An 18247-nucleotide genomic window follows, 5' to 3' on the forward strand; every position below is an offset into this window, starting at 1 on the left:
GGGGACAGGGCCTTTTGGAGGCCTAGGATCGGAAATGTCAAAGGGAGCGATGTTTCAGGAAGCAGAGACCCTTGGTGCTGCAGGATCCGTGGACCAGTCCCACTGCCCCTCTTCCATCCGGGCCTCTGAAGGGCTCTGGGTCTCCCAGACTCACCTTCGGCTGAGGTCAGTGGCGGAGGGCTGGCATAAATTCCCTGCCAACACAAAAGGAGACGAGAAGTGTCCAGCTAAAGCCAGACAAAGACGCCCGGGGCTGCCTCCCCCACCCCCTCCACCTGGATCAGGTTCCCATGCTGCAGGTGCATGTGACTGGCACTGGAGTGTGTGTGTGTGTGGGGGGGTGGGGGGGGTCTGAGCGGCGCAGAGCTGAAGAACTGAGAGGCCAGGGAGCAGAGCACGGCACCCTGTAGAGCAGGGGGTGGGCGCCTGAGTCTCAGCTCCGTCTCTGCAGAACCGAAGGGAGACAGCAGAGGTCTCGCACTGAGCCTCCAGTGCCTCATCTTGAGGACAAGGTACCTGGCAGGAAACTGTCCTTCATCTCCTGTGACGGGGAGGGGGGGGCAGGGGAGGGGGACTGGAGAGCCGCACTCTGTCCTATGTCTTCCTTCATTGGAAGGAGAGTTCTGAATTCAGACCTCTCGTTTGAATAGAGGCATGTTGGTGTTTCCAAGGGTGTGTGGTTAAGCAGAACCCAGGACACCCAGACTCTAAACAGCTGGCGGTGGGCGGTGAGGGACGGTGGTGAGATAGACAGGGGAAGGGGCCACCACTGCCTTGCCTCCCACCTCCACTCACCAGCCAGGTCGGAACAGCCCAAGAGGCAACTGATGCCACTCATGGACGCAGACTTGGAAAGCGTGCCAGTGGCCGAGCGGTCCAAAGGGCCAACGGGTGGATGACAGCAGCTCTGACCCTAGAATCACATCAAGAACCCTCACTCGAAGTCAGGCCTCACCCCTCCTGCTCCCTGTGCTCTTCGTCCCCGTCCTCCACACCTGCCACGTTCCACCTGAAATCCTTGGGAAGTTAATCCCACTGTTTGGCGTTCAGCACTCTGCTGCAATTCGAGCCCAAAGCAGGAAACATCTTAGAAAAAATTTACACTGAAGGGTTTCCAGAGATGACAGACTCAAACTACGGAGCTCAGGCAGGTAATAAAAACAAACAAACAAAATGAAATGAGACAACAGAGACAGTCTGGATTTAAGACAAAAGGGAGTAGGAACATTCATGAACCACACACCCAACCATTAGGAAATAAATATTTTTCTCAAGCCTACACGAAGCACTTCAAAAACTGGCCACATATCAGGCCAGAAGGCAAATTAGTTTTTATTTTTTTAATGTTTATTTATTTTTGAGAGAGAAAGAAACAGAGCGTGTGTGGGGGAGGGGCAGAGAGAGAGGGAGACCCAAAATCCGAAACAGGCTCCAGGCTCTGAGTTGTCAGCACAGAGCCTGACGCGGGGCCCGAACCCATGAACCCTGAGATCACGACCTGAGCCAAAGTCGGACACTTAACTGGCTGAGCCACCCAGGCGCCCCAGAAGTCAAGTTTTAACACATTTCAAATAATCTGTATCATAGAGATCATAGGAAACAAGCCAGAAATCCCCTTCCAGTGGATCGGATGAGGGATCTGAGATGTATTCACATATCAAAATACTAACCAAAAGTGAAAATGGGGGCGCCTGGGTGGCACAGTCAGTTGAGCGTCCGGCTTCGGCTCAGGTCATGGTCTCGCAGTTCCTGAGTTCGAGCCCCACGTTGGGCTCTGTGCTAACAAAGAGCTCAGAGCCTGGAGCCTGCTTCAGATTCTGTGTCTCTCTCTCTCTCTCCCCCTCCCCTGCTCATGCTCTGCCTCTCTCTGTCTCTCAAAAATAAATGAATGTTAAAAAAAATTTTTTAATAAATAAAATTTAAAAAAAAATGAAAATGAACCAACCACAGCCCACCCTACAATATGGATGAATCTCACAAACATAATATTGAGTGAAAGAATCAAGAACACAAAATGTATATGCTGTATGGTTATACTCATAAAGTTTAAAATAAGCAAAACTAGTTAATATTGTTTAGACTTGCATATAAAGGGGGTAAATCTATTAGGAAAATTGAGCTTAAAAGTAAAGTGAGGTGCCTGGCTGGCTCATTTGGTGGAGTGTGGGACTGTTGATCTTGAGGTCATGAGTTCGAGCCCCACGCTGGGTGCAGAGATTACTTAAACATAAAATCTTAAAAAAAAAGAGTCAAGAAAGTGGTCATCTCTGACGGGAAAAAGAGGGCTATGGATGCAGAGGGACACAAGGACCATGTAGGTTTTAGTGACACTCTAGTGTTTCTTGTGTAAGCTGGGTGGTTACGTGGCTATTTGCTTCCTAATGGTTCATTACATTCTACAGGTAAGTTTTATTTTTTATTTTTTATTTTTGCTATATATTTGTTCTGTCTCAAAAATGTTTTCAGTTTTAAAAAGTCTCTATAGATTTACAAAATTTAAAACACTCTTCTAAATAGACTTACTGGACAGACAAGAAAGAAATCATAATGGAAATTTAAAGATAGTTTATGACATGCTATATTTAATGAAAATACTATAGAACTACAGCACAAAACTTGTGGGAGATGGCCAAGGTGGTATTTCAAGGATAATTTATAGCCTTATTTGAAAAAAAGTTGTAAAATAAATGAACTATGCCCACTTTTTAAAAAAAAAATTTTTTTAACGTTTATTTATTTTTGAGACAGAGAGAGACAGAGCATGAACGGGGGAGGGGCAGAGAGAGAGGGAGACACAGAATCGGAAGCAGGCTCCAGGCTCTGAGCCATCGGCCCAGAGCCCAACGCGGGGCTCGAACCCACGGACCGCGAGATCGTGACCTGAGCTGAAGTCAGACGCTTAACCGACCGAGCCACCCAGGCGCCCCAAACTATGCCCACTTTAAAATTGGAAAAGGAACAACAGAACAAACTCAAAGAAAACAGGAAAGATATGATAAAGATAAAACAGACATCAGGGCCCCTGGCTGACCTAGTCAGTAGAGCATGTGACTCAGGATCTTGGGGTGGTAAGTTTGAGCCTCAGGCGGGATGGACAGATTAGTTTAAAAATTTAAAAATTAAGGGGCACCTGGGTGGTTCAGTTGGTTAAGCGTCTGACTTCAGCTCAGGTCACGATCTCACGGTTGGTGGGTTTGAGCCCCATGTCGGGCTCTGTGTTGACAGCTCAGAGCCTGGAGCCTGCTTGGGATTCTGTGTTTCCCTCTCTCTGTGCCTCTTCCTTGCTAGTCCTCTGTTTCTCTCTCTCAAAAATAAATAAGAACATTAAAGTAAATAAATAACTAATTAATTAAAAAATAAAAATAAAAATCAGAAATCACTGGAGCACTAAACATAAAATAGGATCAATAAAAGCCAAGAGTTGTTTTTAGGAACAGGTAAATAAAACAGACAAGGCTGCAGAAGAGTGATGGACAGAGGGCAGGCATGAATTGAGGGAGAACAGGAGGTGGACCTAGCGATGGCAGTGTGGTGACTGGAAAGGCAGAAGACTGCCCACGACTCGCTGGCAGCAATTTGGAAAATGCAAGCAAGACGGGAGAATTCCTTTTAAAAAAATGTGTGTGTTTGTATCTATATCTGTATCCATATAACTCACCAAAACTGAATCTAGAAGAAATAGAAAGTCTGAATAGTCCTATTAAAGAAATGGAACTGGTAGTCAATCTTTCTCTAAGCAAAACACACTGAGCCAAACAGTTTTATAGGCAAGGGACGGGTGTCTCAAGGAATAGGTCACTGAAATCTTATGCAATCTTCCAAAGAATAGAAATGAAAACCCTCCAACTCTTTCTCTAATGCAAATATAACCTTAATTCTTAAACTGCACACAGGCAGTCTGACAAAGGAAGATTTGGGGCCAATCTCTCTTATCAACATAAGTACAAAAATCCCAAACAAAATATTAGCAAACTGAAGTCGATTTTAAATGGGTACAAATTGTGGGGTACCTGGGTGGCTCAGTTGGTTAAGCGTCCAACTTCAGTTCAAGTCATGATCTCACAGTTCATGGGTTCGAGCCCCACATGGGGCTCTGCATTGACAGCTTGGAGCCTGGAGACTTCTTTGGATTCTGCGTCTCCCTCTCTCTCTGCCCCTCCCCTCCTCATGTTCTGTCTCTCTCTCAAAAAAAATAAACATTAAAATAAATAAATAAATAAATATACAAACAAACAAATAAACAAACATTTTTTAAAAAGGAATAGGAGGGGTGCCTGGGTGGCTTAGTCAGTTAATCATGCAACTCTTGATTTCAGCTCAGCATGATCTCACTGTTCATGAATTTGAGCCCCACATCAGACTCTGTGCTGACAGCTTGGAGCCTGGAGCTTTGGATTCTGTGTCTCCCTCTCTTTTTGCCCCTCCCCTGCTCACACTCTTTCTCTCTCTCTCAAAAATAAATAAAACATTAAAAAATATTTTTAAAGAATGAGATACCTCTAAGAGACCCACCAGAATGACTAAAATTTGAAACTTGAAAAAAGAAGTATAATATACCTAAGAATAAACCTATATCCACAAGATCTACACAGAAAAAAATGATATTGCAGAGGTGTACTATTTTCATGGATAGGAAGAAGCAATTTTGTACAGATGTCAACTTTTCCTACTCTCTAGATTCATTGCAACTCCAATTAAAATCTTAAACACTTTTTTAAATGTTCATTTATTTTTGAGAGAGAGAGAGAGAGAGAGAGAAAGAGCATGAGCAAGGGAAGGTCAGAGAGAGAGAGGGAGACAGAGGATCCGAAATGGGTTCTACTCTGAGAGTGGAAAGCCTGATGTGGGGTTCCAACTCATGAACCGTGAGATCATGACCTGAGCTGTAGTCAGAAGCTTAACCAAGTGAGCCACCCAGGCACCCATTAAACATGTTTTAATGCATGTTTTGCATACATGTTATGCTTCAATAATTTTTTTTTTTTAATTAAGAAATTTGGGGCAGGGGCACCTGGATGGTTCAGTTGATTAAGTGTCTGACTCTTGATTTCAGCTCAGGTCATGATCCCACAGTTCATGAGTTTGAGCCCTGCATTGGGCTCTACTCTGACAGTGTGGAGCCTGCTTGGGATTCTCTCTCTCTCTCTCTCTCTCTCTCTCTCTCTGCCCCTCTCTGCCTCTCTCTCTTTCAAAATAAATAAATAAACTTTTTAAAAAATTTAAAAAGCAAACACAAGAAATTCAGGAGTGCCTGGCTGTCTCTTTCTGTGGAATGTGTGACTCTTGATCTCAGGCCTGTAAGTTCGAGCCCCATGTTGCGTATGGAGATTACTTAAAAATACAGTCTTGGGGCGCCTGGGTGGCGCAGTCGGTTAAGCGTCCGACTTCAGCCAGGTCACGATCTCGCGGTCCGTGAGTTCGAGCCCCGCGTCGGGCTCTGGGCTGATGGCTCGGAGCCTGGAGCCTGTTTCCGATTCTGTGTCTCCCTCTCTCTCTGCCCCTCCCCCGTTCATGCTCTGTCTCTCTCTGTCCCAAAAATAAATTAAAAACGTTGAAAAAAAAATTAAAAAAAAAAAAAATACAGTCTTTAAAAAATGAATAAATAAAAAATAAAAATTAAGAAATTCTGTTTATGTAAAGTCACCATGGGAGAAGGAAAAGACAAACCACTTTTCTCCATTTTGTGAAAAGTTCATTGTAACACATATCACCACAAAGGATAGACAAAAGACAGGGGAGGAATTTGGGCAAAAGACAGGAAGAGGAATTTCACAGAAGAGGAAAGACAACAGTCCTGCATACATATGAAAAGATGCTCAATCGCATTTGTAATAAAGATAATTCAAATGAATACCTCAATGAGATTTGTAACCACTAGACTGGCAAAATTGAGAAGTCTGATGACTCCGAATGTTGGAAGTGATTTGGTTCAACAGGAACTCTCCTTTACTGCTGATGGAGGTGGTAACGGTCTGCTAGGACCTCGTAAGAATGGACAGGCACTCTGTGACCTAACAACTCCACTCCAAGGTCTATACCCTGGAGAAGCTCTTACAAATGTGCACCGAAGAGAGATAAAAGGATGTTCATAGCGACACTCTTCATGGTAGCAAAGAATGGACATGATCTGAACGTTCATCAACAGAAGAATGGGATGGCAGAGCTCTAACCATCCGCAGCACATACGTAAAAATTAGAAACAGAATGTTGCATGAACGTGCAAGTTATAGGCAACTGTGTACAATATGACATCATTGTTTTTAAACTCAGTCACAAAAGACATATTATCTAGGTAATGTATATATTTGTATTAAAACTGTAAAAATGTAAATGAGTGACAAAAGTCAAGACAGTGATTATCTCTGGGGGTGGGGCAGGCAAGGGAGTAATAGGAGAGGAGAGAACTACACGGTGGTGAAGACACCCTGGGCTTTGGTGGTGTAATAAGCTAGGTCGTGAGATGGGTAGCTGATTTATTGGGCATTCAATTTCACACATCATATTTAAAAGGCCAAGGCGGAGGGGGGGCGCCTGGCTGGCTCACTTAGTGGAGATACAGCCCTTGATCTCAGGGTTGCAAGTTCAAGTACCACACTGAGCATGGAGTGCATTAAAAAAAAAAAAAAAATCCGGATCTTAAACTGTTGGCTCTGTGATGGCCAAATAGAGTAAGTTCCGGAGCTGGACTGGGCTCACACGCCATCGGTCTACACCCTGAGGGCCGGCCTGATGAGTCTCAGGCCTTTTTTGGCTGTGGACCTTGGTGGAGTTTATACTCACTTGTTCTGGAGGGAGAAACAGGCCAACGTGTAGACAGGGAGAGATTTAGGAGAGTGCTTAAAGATGAGGAGAGAGAGGAAGCAGAGCAGGAAGGAAGGAAGGAGAAAACACAGCAGAGAAAGGGGGGAGGGAACGCCTCACGGGAAGGGGCAGGAGCAGGAGAGAAGCAGGGGCAGGGAGGGAGAGGAAGGGAAAGAAACCGTGGTCTCCAGTGCTCAGCCAGTGTGCCAGCACAGTCCTGGGCACCTTAACAGCATTTTTCCCCCGAAATAATCACAACTTTAAAAGACAGGTTTTAGGGGCACCTGGTGGCCCGGTTGGTTAAGCGTCTGACTCTTGATTCCTACTCAGGTCATGATCTCATGGTCTGTGAGTTCGAGCCCCGCTTCGGGCTCCACACTGACAGTGCAGAGTCTGCTTAAGATTCTTTCTTTCCCTCCCCTCGCCTCTCAAAATAAATAAACATTAGAAACATAGTTTTTATTATCCTGATTTTCAGAGAGATGAAATAAATCGCTCGCTCGGCCAGTAAATGAAGGATCTGGGAGTCGGTCTGATTCCCCAGTCCCGGTCTTCCTGTGGCATCACCGTGCTGGGATGGTGGGGGGCGGGGGGAGGGGGCAGCAGGGATGCTGGTGGGAGGGGCTGGCGGGATGAGATGGGCCCAGCCTGGCTGCTGCCTGCAGGCCACAGCAGCCGGCTTCCCTCAACCTCTCTTCCAAACCGCAGGCTGGGCCGAGGAGGCCGGTGTCGGTGGCCCCGGCCAGTTAGAGGATCAGTTGCCCAGTGCGACGTAGCAGACCCAGGGGTACCTCTAAAGCCCCTGTGTACCCTCCAGGTCCCTAGGTCCTGGCTGGAGACCCCCCACAATGCTCCCTTAAGCCAGAAGGCCGGGCACACTCTATACACTTTCTCGTTCCATAATTCTATGATTATCTTGTGAGAGAACCGCTGTCTTCGTTTCTTCCCACAAATTATAAGTTCGGCTCCCAAACTGAGAAATGTGGGGTCCACAGAAAGAAGCAGTTATCATAGTTAGGGGAACAGGGGCCTTTTGATGAGAGGAACAGAGATGCCCACATCAACGCAGAGCTCAGACACAGAAAGGGGAGACAGAGAGTCTTAGAGAAAGAGGCAGGACACCGAGCGTGGGGGACAGGGCACACAGACACAGAGGCAAACTGAGGGCGTACAGCCCACAGACACAGCCTCGGTCAGACGGAGTCAGAGTGACGCCTGGGCGGACAGACCCAGCAGCTGGCAGGACAGAAGAGGCACAGAGTGGGGCAGCACAGCGGGAGGGAGGAGCTGGCCTCCGGGGGGACTCTTGTCCATACCACGCGGGAGGGCCGGCCACCTTGGTGCTGCCATTCCAGGAAGGCATCCAGCTCCTCTCGGCTCCGCAGTAAGGGGGGCTCCTGAGGGCACGTGCATCCCGATGTCTGCAGTTTGCTCCTGAAACACACGTAGCCACCACTGCCCTCTGTGGCTGGTGGCCAGTGACGGGCACCAGGGAGGAACCCGGCCCCAGTCCTTCCTGTAGGCACACCTGCAGCCCAGACCCAAACGACCCGCCTTCGGGAGCCGTGCTTTGGCAGAGCAGCGGACAAGGGCGGCCCCTGCCGGCCACTGGGCGGTCCTGTCCCCCGGAAGGAAGCCAGCGCTCGGGAGAGGCCAAGGGCGAGTGGCAAGCTCACCCCTTGCCTGGTTCCCGAGGCCAAGCTCTGCCCCTCCTCAGCCCAGGGCTGCCAAGGGGCAGAGCTAGTGCCTGATGGTGAGAGGCGACCCCTCGGAGACTCTGAGGTGAAGCCGGCACCACGCGAGGGGCGCCCAGGGCGTCTCTGCCTCCAACTGGGTGCTCTTGGGAAGGTGGCAGGAGCCCCGCGGGCAGGGCTTCCCACCGGAGTTGCCACCCAAGCCGGGCCAGGGACGCAGCACAGCGTCCTCTCCTTTCAGCCAGCTCAGCCAGCTGTGCCCAGGAGCTAGAGATGGGCCCGCTCACCGAGCCGAGGGAACCTGTCCGTGGGGACCGCTGCCAGAGCAGTGCCCTTCCGTGGCTGGCAGGCTCCCACGATGACCACTCCAGCCTGATGACCACGATGAGCTCTCCAGCCTGACCCCTGGGCCTTCTCTTTTGACCTCCTGTCCTTGGGGACTTTCCAGGGGACGGGGAGAGACAGGTCCCCGACTTCCCACAAGCACAGACTTCTGAGCAGGAGCGGCTACCTGCCCCCCCCCACCTCCCCCGCAGGGCGGTGCTGTGATGTCCAAATACCTGGGTCCGCATCAGCCCGGAGCCAGCAGGTGGGCATTGCCCACCCCCCAGAACACTTCCCGAGGAACCTGGGCCACAGGATCCCCAAGTCCCTTCCAGCTCTGACATCCTTGCGTGAAACCCAAAGCAGGAGGTGTTGGCAGTACGGGTCCCTGCTCTGTGCCTCCCCCTCCCGCCTCCCCCCAGCCCCTGAGACTAGCTGGGGAGGAGCCGGGACCACTAGGAAGAAAGGCAGGGTCCCTCCTCCCCAAAGGCCTGAGGGAGGCTGGGTTCGGACTCTCCAGGGAATGCCCCGGACGCAGGTGTCCTGGGCCCCCGTCATCCTCCCCAACTACTCTCTCCTAGGTCTAGCTAGGACTTGAGGGAAGGAGGGGCAGGAGGTCCCCTGGGGGTTACCTGCTCAGTGGGTCCTGGAGGTCCCTGTCTGGCCCCCAACTATGTCTTTTGAAGGGGTGGTGGCTGTGGGCACGGAAAGCCCCCGACCTTCGGAGGGGCACAGCGTGGAAGCCATCTCCCTCCTTCTTTTTCCCCTCCTGCTCCTGCTCCTCCTCCTCCTCCTCCTCCTCCTCCTCCAGCTGGGCTCTGGACTCGTCCACAGACAGGCAGCGGCGACTGTGGCCTCGCGGCACCAGGTCTCCACCTGCGAGGAACTCCTTCGGGAAGTCTCCGCTCATGGGAGGCACGCGCAGGCCGGTCTGCGTCAAGAAGACAGCAGGGTGAGCAGAGTTCTAGAATCCTGGAACCTCGGAGCTGGGAGGGCATCACAGTCAGCCGGGCCCCCCTCCCTTCACGGGGGCGCGGAAGTGCGGAGCGGCCGGCTTGGGACGACCAGGAATGACTGCAGGACCACATCCGGGACCCGGGCCTTCTGACTGTCATCTGGTCCTCTCTCTGGGGGATAGGACACCCTCGCTCACTTGTGATTACACCATTTCCCGAGCACCAGTATGGCAGAAAACCCAGCCAAGCAGAGAGAAACAGATACCTGTCCTTCGAGGGACTCACAGCGTGTGTGCGTGTGTGTGCACAGACAGAAGCCCAGATCACAAACGACTCAGTGGCCAGAGTGCCGAACGCCATGGAGAAGACGCAGCGAAACGCTTTGTAGCTGCTTGGAAAGCTCGGTGAAGAGAGGAAGTGGGTGGGCCTTGAGGGGGTCTGCAGGGGTGAGGAGTTAGGGTCTGGCCAAGTTGGGGAGGGAGGAGTCTAGGCAGGTAGAGCAGCAGGGAGGAAAGTTCATAAGAAAGTATTCTGGGGGCGCCTGGGGGGCCTGAGTGTCAGACTTCAGCTTGGGTCATGATCTCGTGGTTCGTGAGTTTGAGCCCCACATCGGGCCCTGTGCTGACAGCTCAGAGCCTGGAGCCTGTTTTGGACTCTGTGTCTCCCTCTCTCTCTGCCCCTCCCCTGCTCACACTCTGTCTGTCTGTCTGTCTCTCTCAAATAAATAAACATTAAAAAAAGAAAGTATTCTGCTTTGTCCTTCCAAGGCCGGTCAATGGGAAGTCACAGAGCCCTATGACGTCTCCCCAGTGACAGAGGGAGAGGCACCCACACCAGCCGCGTGGCGTGGAAACCCCTTCGCCCCCCCTATGTGAGCATCGTTCCTGCCCCACATGTCTTGGGGTTAGGAACACCGTCGAGCTCCAGAGCTGAGCCCCAGCCCGGGAGGAAGTACCAGGACGGGCTGCGACCTTCCCTTCACTGCAGGCCCTGCCTCCGCACGAGTCTCCGAGGCTCCCCTTCTCCGGGGCCACCCCCAGCCACGATGTGTTGAGAGGACCCGGGAGGACCAGGAAGCCATGAGCCAGAGTCCTCCCCCTCCTCCCCAGGTTATCTCACTCTCCCGTGCACACACCAAAAGTCCAGGTTGTTGGAAAGTTGTTCCTTCAAGCTACTGTTCCTCTGTCACCGCACCCCGTCCACAGCCCCTGCTCCACCCAGGCCCGCTGCCTGAGGCCTGTCCCCGCAGGGAAGGAAGGGGTGAGCGCGGGGCCAACGCAGAGGGCACCCTGCGGCCCCGCCAGTGGCTCCGAGGACAGAAAAGGAGAGGCCTGGAGACTGATCCCTGCTCATCACACCCGGAAGCCAGGACAGGCCCTCTCTCTCTCTCAAGCGCGGCCCTGCGCCCCGTGCCCTCCTCTGCGCTGCCTAGAAGTGGGAGGGGCAGCCCCACAGGGAGCGCGACTCAGTCCAAGCTGCCTGCCAACCAGTGGTCTCCCAAGCTGGGCTTCAGGGGCAGGGAGGGGGCATTGTGAGCCGGGTGGGAGGAAGAGAAGGAGTCGGGGCGCCCGGGGTGCTCGCTAACAAGACAGGCCAGAGACCTCACCAAAGAGGCCGGCATTGTGGAGTTACCCGCCTCCAGCTTCTAGCTTCCTGCCCCAGCTGGGCCCGTGCGGCTGGGCCCGTGGGGCTGGGTGAGATGCGTGAACGGGAGCCTCTCCCTCTTCTCCATCCCCGGGGGCGCCACCTGCCGGAGACAGTACTTGCTGCCCTGGCCTGGTAGACAGACATCTCTGATCCCCAAACCTCACCCTTCTGTCTCCAGCTCAGACCAACTAGCACCTGGCCTCTTCTGGGACGCCTACCCTTTCCTAGCACCTCTGTCGTCCATCCCGGCCTCCGCCCTCTGTGCAGACCCCGCCCATGGGGCTCCTTCTCCCCTCATGGCTTCATCCATCTGTCTCCACTTTTCCTGTTTCCTAACCCCACCCCTCCGTGCTTCAGGGCCGCTAATTTCTATTATGTCCTTGGAAGAGAGGAGGCTTCCTCAGCTCCTCCCAGACTCGACCGCCCGCCATCCTGACGTACAGGCTGGCCCCACGGTCGTGTCCACCCCCTGGCTTCTCCTCCGCCAGCTCCCGTCGGGGCCCCCCTGTCTCCCCCAGCCTCCTGAGCTCAGGAAACGGCGCAGGGCAGGGGTCAGGGCTGGCTCTCACACAATGGGTTTATTTAGCCCCCAAATGAGATTCAATCATGTCACATCAGTGCTTCCGCTGAGCAGAGATCGGAGATTCTGAAACAGGTCTGGGGTCAGAGGCCCGAGCTGAACGCACGGGAGGAAAGCAGAAAGGGGCTCTAAGGAGTCATTTTATCTGGACCGCATGGTTTTCCCACCAACACACACCATCGGCGTCTCCTGCCCCTGCGCTGGTCATCGGTGATGCGCTAGGCACGCCTGGGTACCGAGGCGGGAGCACTACTTGTCCGGGACAGAGGGACACCTGCTATTCAAAAGTCTGAGACCACGGTTTCCTCCGGGTGCGACGCTGGCCCTGAAGCCGGTCCTACCTGCGAGCTCCAGCCCTCTGGCCGCATGACCCTGGGAGCTGGCTCCCCGGTTCTGAGCTTCAGAGCCATCTGTGCAGTGGGGACCTTGCAGCCCTCCCTTTCAGGGCTGCTGAGAGACAGGGTGACAACGTCGTACATCACGTGCCCAACACTGTGCTCGGCACGGCCGAGGTACTTAACAACTGCTGTTTTAATTTAGAGGCAGAGTGGAGGCCAGGCCTGCAGGATCGGAGAGCTGGGGACAGGAAGGCCCGGGACAAGAGCAGAAATAGACATTGTGTGGCGGCTGCCCCACGCCTCTCTCTCAGGAAAAGGACAGCAGGAAGAACACAACTGCGATGGCACTCGTGGCTGCGAACAAGCTCCAGTGGGGACGACAGCAACATAGCAAAGCACGAAGGGCCCGAACCCGTCGTCCTGAAGAGAAGAGGGGGGCACTGGTCGTTTAAGGCGGCCCAAATCTGTCCTGCTATCGTTTATAAATGGTTGGGGGGCGGGAATCAAAAGAAGAACACTACTGGGGCGCCTGGGTGGTTCAGTCAGTTGAGCGCACGACTTCGGCTCAGGTCATGATCTCATGGTCCGTGGGTTCAAGCCCTGCGTCGGGCTCTGTGCTGACCGCTCAGAGCCTGCAACCTGCTTTGGATTCTGGGTCTCCCTCTCTCCCTGCCTCTCCCCTGCTTGTGCTCTGTCTCTGTCTCTCTCCCTCCCTCCCTCAAAAATAAATTTTTCAAAAAAACATAAAAAAAAGAACACTACTTTGTGACACAGAAAAATCATATGAAATTCAAATTTCAGTGTTCATAAATAAAGGTTATTTTGGAACCCGGCCATGCCTGTTCACTTACACATGGTCTGTGGCTGTTTCTGCATTACGTCAGCAAAGTTGTAACTGCGACAGAGACCATATGGCCCACAGAGCCTAAAATATTTATTATCTGGGTCTTTGCAGAAAAAGTTTGCAGATTCCTGATTTAGAGCAACCGGGTCTCAAAATCTGAGGAAGGATGAAAAAGAGACCAAAGAGAGATGTTAAGTCTCAGTGCATTACCAGGCAGGCGTTCACAACCAGCCTGGGGTCGGGGTGCTGAGATCCCAACATGCCAATTTCATAAGCAGCATCTGGAGCCCACAGGGGAAGAGTTAGCCCATAATGAGTGCCTACGCTATCTTTTTTTAAAAGTTTTTATTTATTTTGAGAGAGCACAGGGCAGGGGCAGAGAGACAGACGGAGAGAGAATCCCGCGATGAGAGCGCAGAGCCTGATGCACGGCTTGATTCCACGACCTGTGAGATAATGACCTGAGCCAAAATCGAGAGTCGGACCCTCAGACAACCGAGCCACGCAGGCGCCCCAAGGGCCTACGTCATGTAGTGGGATCCTCACAGCCATCTCTAGAAACGCATTATCCCCATTTTACACATGAAGAAACAGGCAGCACAGAGAGGTGAGGTCACTTGCTCAAGGTCACAGGGCTGTAGGAAGGCCGAGCTGAGTTTTCGTAGCAGACCCAGCACACTGCAGAGACCAGTTCTCCTCTCCCCTGGAAAACAAGCTCCCAAAGAGAGCGAGTGGCCGGCTTTGAGAGAAATCAGGCGATACTGCCATTCACCACCCCCAGGTCTGTCCCTTCACCAACCCAGCCAAAGAAAGGGAGCAGTTAGATGGGAGTCCCAGAGAAGTCGCATTCGCCCTTTCTACTCGTCCCTCCGGCTGTGCTCTTAGAGATCTGCGTGAGGGGTGGGGGCAGGCGGGGCCCTGCTAATGTGCTAAGGCAAGCACAGGGGGAGGACCCGCTGAGGGTAACCACCCCACCAGGGATAGCGACCCTACGCGATGCTGGCGGGCCCCGTCACAGCCCGGGGGCGCTTCCTGGGCCTGGCTCTGGGGTCCAAACTCTCCCGAAGGGGGGCATTCGCGAGGAAGATCCTAAAAGAACCAGACGATAAAGAATGGGAAGGAAGGGAGAGCCAGATGTCACTGTCTGGGGGCTCCTCCCAGCCCTGCGGGGACAGGGTCACGGAAAACCCTTTGCTGGTTCAAAATTTAATCTGCCCGCTTCTTCTCCACTAGAGAGTAAACCATTAATCCAACGGTTGTCCTGCAGATAGGGCTAGAGTGGGGCTTCTGTTAGCCTGGGATCAAGAAGGCCCTCGTCACACCCCGCCTCCAGCCGGCCGTGCCCCGCCCCCCCCCCCCCCCACACTCCGACTCTTCTGTGGCTGCTTGGTTCCTCAGTGTGAGGCACGCGAGACTTCGCCCCGTGCTGAACACCCGTGTCCTGAAACTCACTGTCCTCCCCTGACTTTCCCGTCGACTGCCGGGGAGGAGGGTCACGATCCAGAGAAAAGCCAAGGGTACACACAGAGGGTTTTCATTCGTTCAGCAGACATCGCTTTAGCAGCCACCGGGTGCCAGGCACGGAGAAGAGGACCCAGAAGGCTCTACGCACACATACAATGACAGGACGCGGCCACCCCTTAGTGGGCCAGGGGCCTGCACGGACGAAAGCCACCTATGTGCCCACATCAGCTTCCAGGTTGACTTCTGAGAGGCACCCACCAGCCTACAGGAGTCACAGGGCAGCATTATCGATTTTACTGTTCGCGCTTCATTCCGGAAGTCCAAAGCCAGCCAGGCTTCCCCCCCCCCCCCCCCCCCGGCTTCTAATGTAACCACCACACCTCCTTCTACTTAAGACAGTGGTCAGGCGTCCATCTCCAACCCCCACCCTAAGTCGCCCCCTCCTCTTCGCTAGGCCGGGCTCACAAATCAGTCAGGAATTGTGCTAGGCTCCCGCGTGTGCCGACTTTTTTTGTTTCACTGGTTTGCGGACTGAAGCTAGGGGCAGCTCCCTCTTCCTTCCCACTGGGCCCCGGGGAAGCTCATCCCGCCAGGGGCTGGTCTGGCTCCAGCGTCCACGGGACAGCGCCCAGCAGCCCTCTTCCGCCTCCTGCCCGGCTGCTTGTTGGCCTCCATTCAGGGGTTCAGGGCGCCTGCCAGCGGGCGGGGCAGGAGAGGGTCTGAGGTTCAGAGGGACACACCTGAGAAGACTTTGGCCACTCAAAGCGTCCCGGGGAATTAACCCATCAAGTCTCAGGGACGGCCGAGCGTGGTAGGTAGAACAGGGAAGCCTTCGGCTGGCGGATGGAGTGGTCTGGAATCTGGGCGTCCCTCGCTCTCAGCCGTGAACTGGTGGCCCCTTAAATCTCACAAGTAGTTCCCAAGGACAAAGGGAACCGGGTGAGGCCCTAGAGGAAGGAGGCTCTAAATGAATGGGGGTCTCAAGGTTTTAGACTCACAGAGCCATCCTGCCTCCCATACCTCCTGAGTAGGAACAGGATAACACGATGACGTAATGGACTTTGGGGTCAGATGGACTGGAGTCTGAACCCCCTGCGCTACAATTTACTTAATTGTCTGGGGTTAGTTATTTAACTTCTCCGAACCTCATCCTTAACATAGGGATTATGGTATGTCAACCCCATACGATCGTAAGGATTAGGAACGTATATAGAGGGTTTAGTATCCTCTGTCCCACGAGTGGGGTAAATTACTCTTGGCCGCGCTTGTGATTCCCAATTTACACGCTGGCACCCTCCCCGAATGCTCTCCAATTAAAAACGGGAGCTGGCTGCAGCAGGCTGGTGGGGAAGCTGCGAAGGGTTCTGCGCCTTCCTGGGTGAGGACGGTTCTCGAGGAGCTCTGCTTCCAGGGGGACGCCCACTCGTGGGGGTGAGGACCCCGGGGAGGGAGGGGGGAACTCACCAGACCTGGGAGATTTCCCAAAGACCGGGCCCTGCTCCTGCTCCCGGCTGGTGACTTCAGTACAGGGAAGAGCCCCTCCTCAGGGAGCCCCTCTAAGAACCCAGTCTAGCACCTCAGTGGGGGCGCCTCTCTTGGTCCTTTTAAGGGCACTGCTCATGGTCCAGAAGTTTGCATAGGAGACAGGGGGCCCTCCAGTCCAGTCCAGACCAGCCGCCTCTTCAACTGCCCCAGCCCTTCCCTTCCCCGCCCTACTTCAAACACCCTAGACCTTGCTGTGCCCAGACCTGTTTAACCCCTTGGGTGCCATCGTGGGTCTGGGGGTCCTCAGCACTTCCAGAACAAAGCACGGTCGCTGGGCTGGGGCTCGGGTGGAAACGGGTACAAGGGGCCGAGTTGGGGTCCCCCTGAAGGGGCACTATGTGGGAGCCCCAGGTCCCGGGAACCTTCACCCTCTCTCAGATGGGGCAGGGTGTGAGAGGGTGTGAGCTGAGGAGGGGAGAACGAGGGCATCCCAGGGAAGTCGGCTGGAAACCTGCTTGACAGTGGGGGCCTCCTGAGGTCAGGGAGGTCCTTTGCCCTCTCTGGAATTTGGCTTCCAAACTGCTGCTGCCGCTGCTGGTGCCTTTAAGAGGCAGGTTACAGCGGGGGAGGGGCGATTACTAGGGCCCGGAGGGCGGGCTTCCCGGGCTACCCGCTGGGCTCCACTCCCCTTCCCCATCCCGGCTTCCCCAGGGCAGGGGACACGCCGAGCTGATAGCCCTCCGGCCCTCCTCCTCGGGGCCCTGTGGCCTGGTGGAAAAGTCTCACCATCGGAGCCTCAGAGCCACCTGTCGGCCTGGAGTCCTCATCTGTACGGTGGGGACCTCAGATGCGCTAGAGGCCTCCTGCGTGGGGCCCGCACTCCGCGTCCCTCCCTGATCTATGAAATGAGGGGATTACTTAGGGGATCCAGTCAGTGGGTCCCAGCTCTAAATTCCTCTAGGTGAGAGGGCGGCCTGTCCTCCGGGCTGGGCCCCAAACCCCGAGAACACAGGGGGACAGGACACTGCCTCATTTTACCGCGTGGGGTCCTCGCAGGTCCTCTAAGTAAACAATCTCGTGACATCCGGAGGACACAGGCTGTCACACAGTAAGTCCCAGAGGGCACGGGGCTGCCGCCTGGCTCCCAGGGGGCGGGGGCGAGGACTCGACCCATCCTGTCGGGGAACAGCTGTTACTCCCAGCTTCTTGGCCATTCTTACACCTGCTCCCCGCGGACTTTCTTCAGCCGGAGTCCCGAGGCCTAGTGTGTAACGTGGGTGGAAATCTGGGCACCTGGCTCCTCCTGGCACCAGGGCGGGGTGTGCGGGTGGGCCGGGGCCAGCCGGAAGTCTGCAGGACGTGGGCGGACAGAGGGCGGGTCTCAGCGGGGTGGAGAGGATCTGGAACACGCTGACAGCTGGGTCACTATCTGTGTTGCCTTTTCGGGAGGAGCCCCTCCGGCTGGTACCCAGTCTTCAGGAAAGACGTGCTTCCTCTCCCTCCCCCTTGCAAGTGCCTGCACTGACTGGGTCGGTCCGTCGGGTCGGGGTCACGCCTCCCCGGGGTGGTCTCCATGGGGTGGAGAAGGGCTGTCTGCTACTCATCTCCCTGTACATTTCCTCAAGCTCAGAGGGCTCAACCCCAAAGCCAGCAGGTCCAGCTAAGTCTCTGTAGGTTTCAGAGGCTCTCGTTTTCTCCAACATTCCACCACTTACAGGAGGCTCACATTCCATCCCGACTCCAGGGAACCTGATCTCTCCAGATGAAGTGTCTGGCTTTGGCCTTCGTTCGAGGTGCCTGTGACACTAACTGCCCTCACAACGCTGCTCTTGTCATCTGCGTCAGACCTGGGTCCCCTACCCAGCTCCTCCGTAAGGAGGGCCAAGGGCCCGGGACAGTTCCGCAGGAAGAGGGCCCCAGCCTCTGGGAAGGCAGTACCTCCAGGAGTTGGGAGTCCCCTGCTCTGACCCAGAACCGCTCCCCCTACAGGTGGGCTCCTCACTGCCTTCAGCAGAGACCACAGGACAGAAAGCAGTGCTCCCTCCTCCTCAGACTTAACAGTTTGCAGCCCCAGGGAGCAAGACGATGCCTGGCCACCCAGCCCCACTCCCTTC

General features: G+C 54.2%; 1 protein-coding gene across 2 annotated transcripts in view; it reads right to left on the reverse strand.

The window, feature by feature from the left end:
• ARHGEF2 (Rho/Rac guanine nucleotide exchange factor 2) overlaps nucleotides 1-9605 on the reverse strand; it is a 39933-nt gene extending 30328 nt beyond the window's left edge. Inside the window, exons 1-4 of one of the 2 annotated variants that reach the window (XM_019431433.2) lie at nucleotides 9452-9605; nucleotides 8118-8235; nucleotides 796-913; nucleotides 155-194 (exon numbers count right to left, since the gene is read on the reverse strand). In XM_019431433.2, coding sequence (XP_019286978.2) covers nucleotides 155-194; nucleotides 796-838 — 83 coding nt within the window. In that variant the 5' untranslated portion in view covers nucleotides 839-913; nucleotides 8118-8235; nucleotides 9452-9605. The remainder of the gene's footprint in view (nucleotides 1-154; nucleotides 195-795; nucleotides 914-8117; nucleotides 8236-9451) is intronic. The other variant, XM_053908774.1, reaches the window with a different exon arrangement.
• Nucleotides 9606-18247: the final 8642 nt, after the last annotated feature.

The sequence above is a fragment of the Panthera pardus genome, unplaced genomic scaffold (assembly GCF_024362965.1).
Source record: "Panthera pardus isolate Hobbes unplaced genomic scaffold, ASM2436296v1 HiC_scaffold_21, whole genome shotgun sequence".
Lineage (NCBI taxonomy): Eukaryota > Metazoa > Chordata > Mammalia > Carnivora > Felidae > Panthera > Panthera pardus.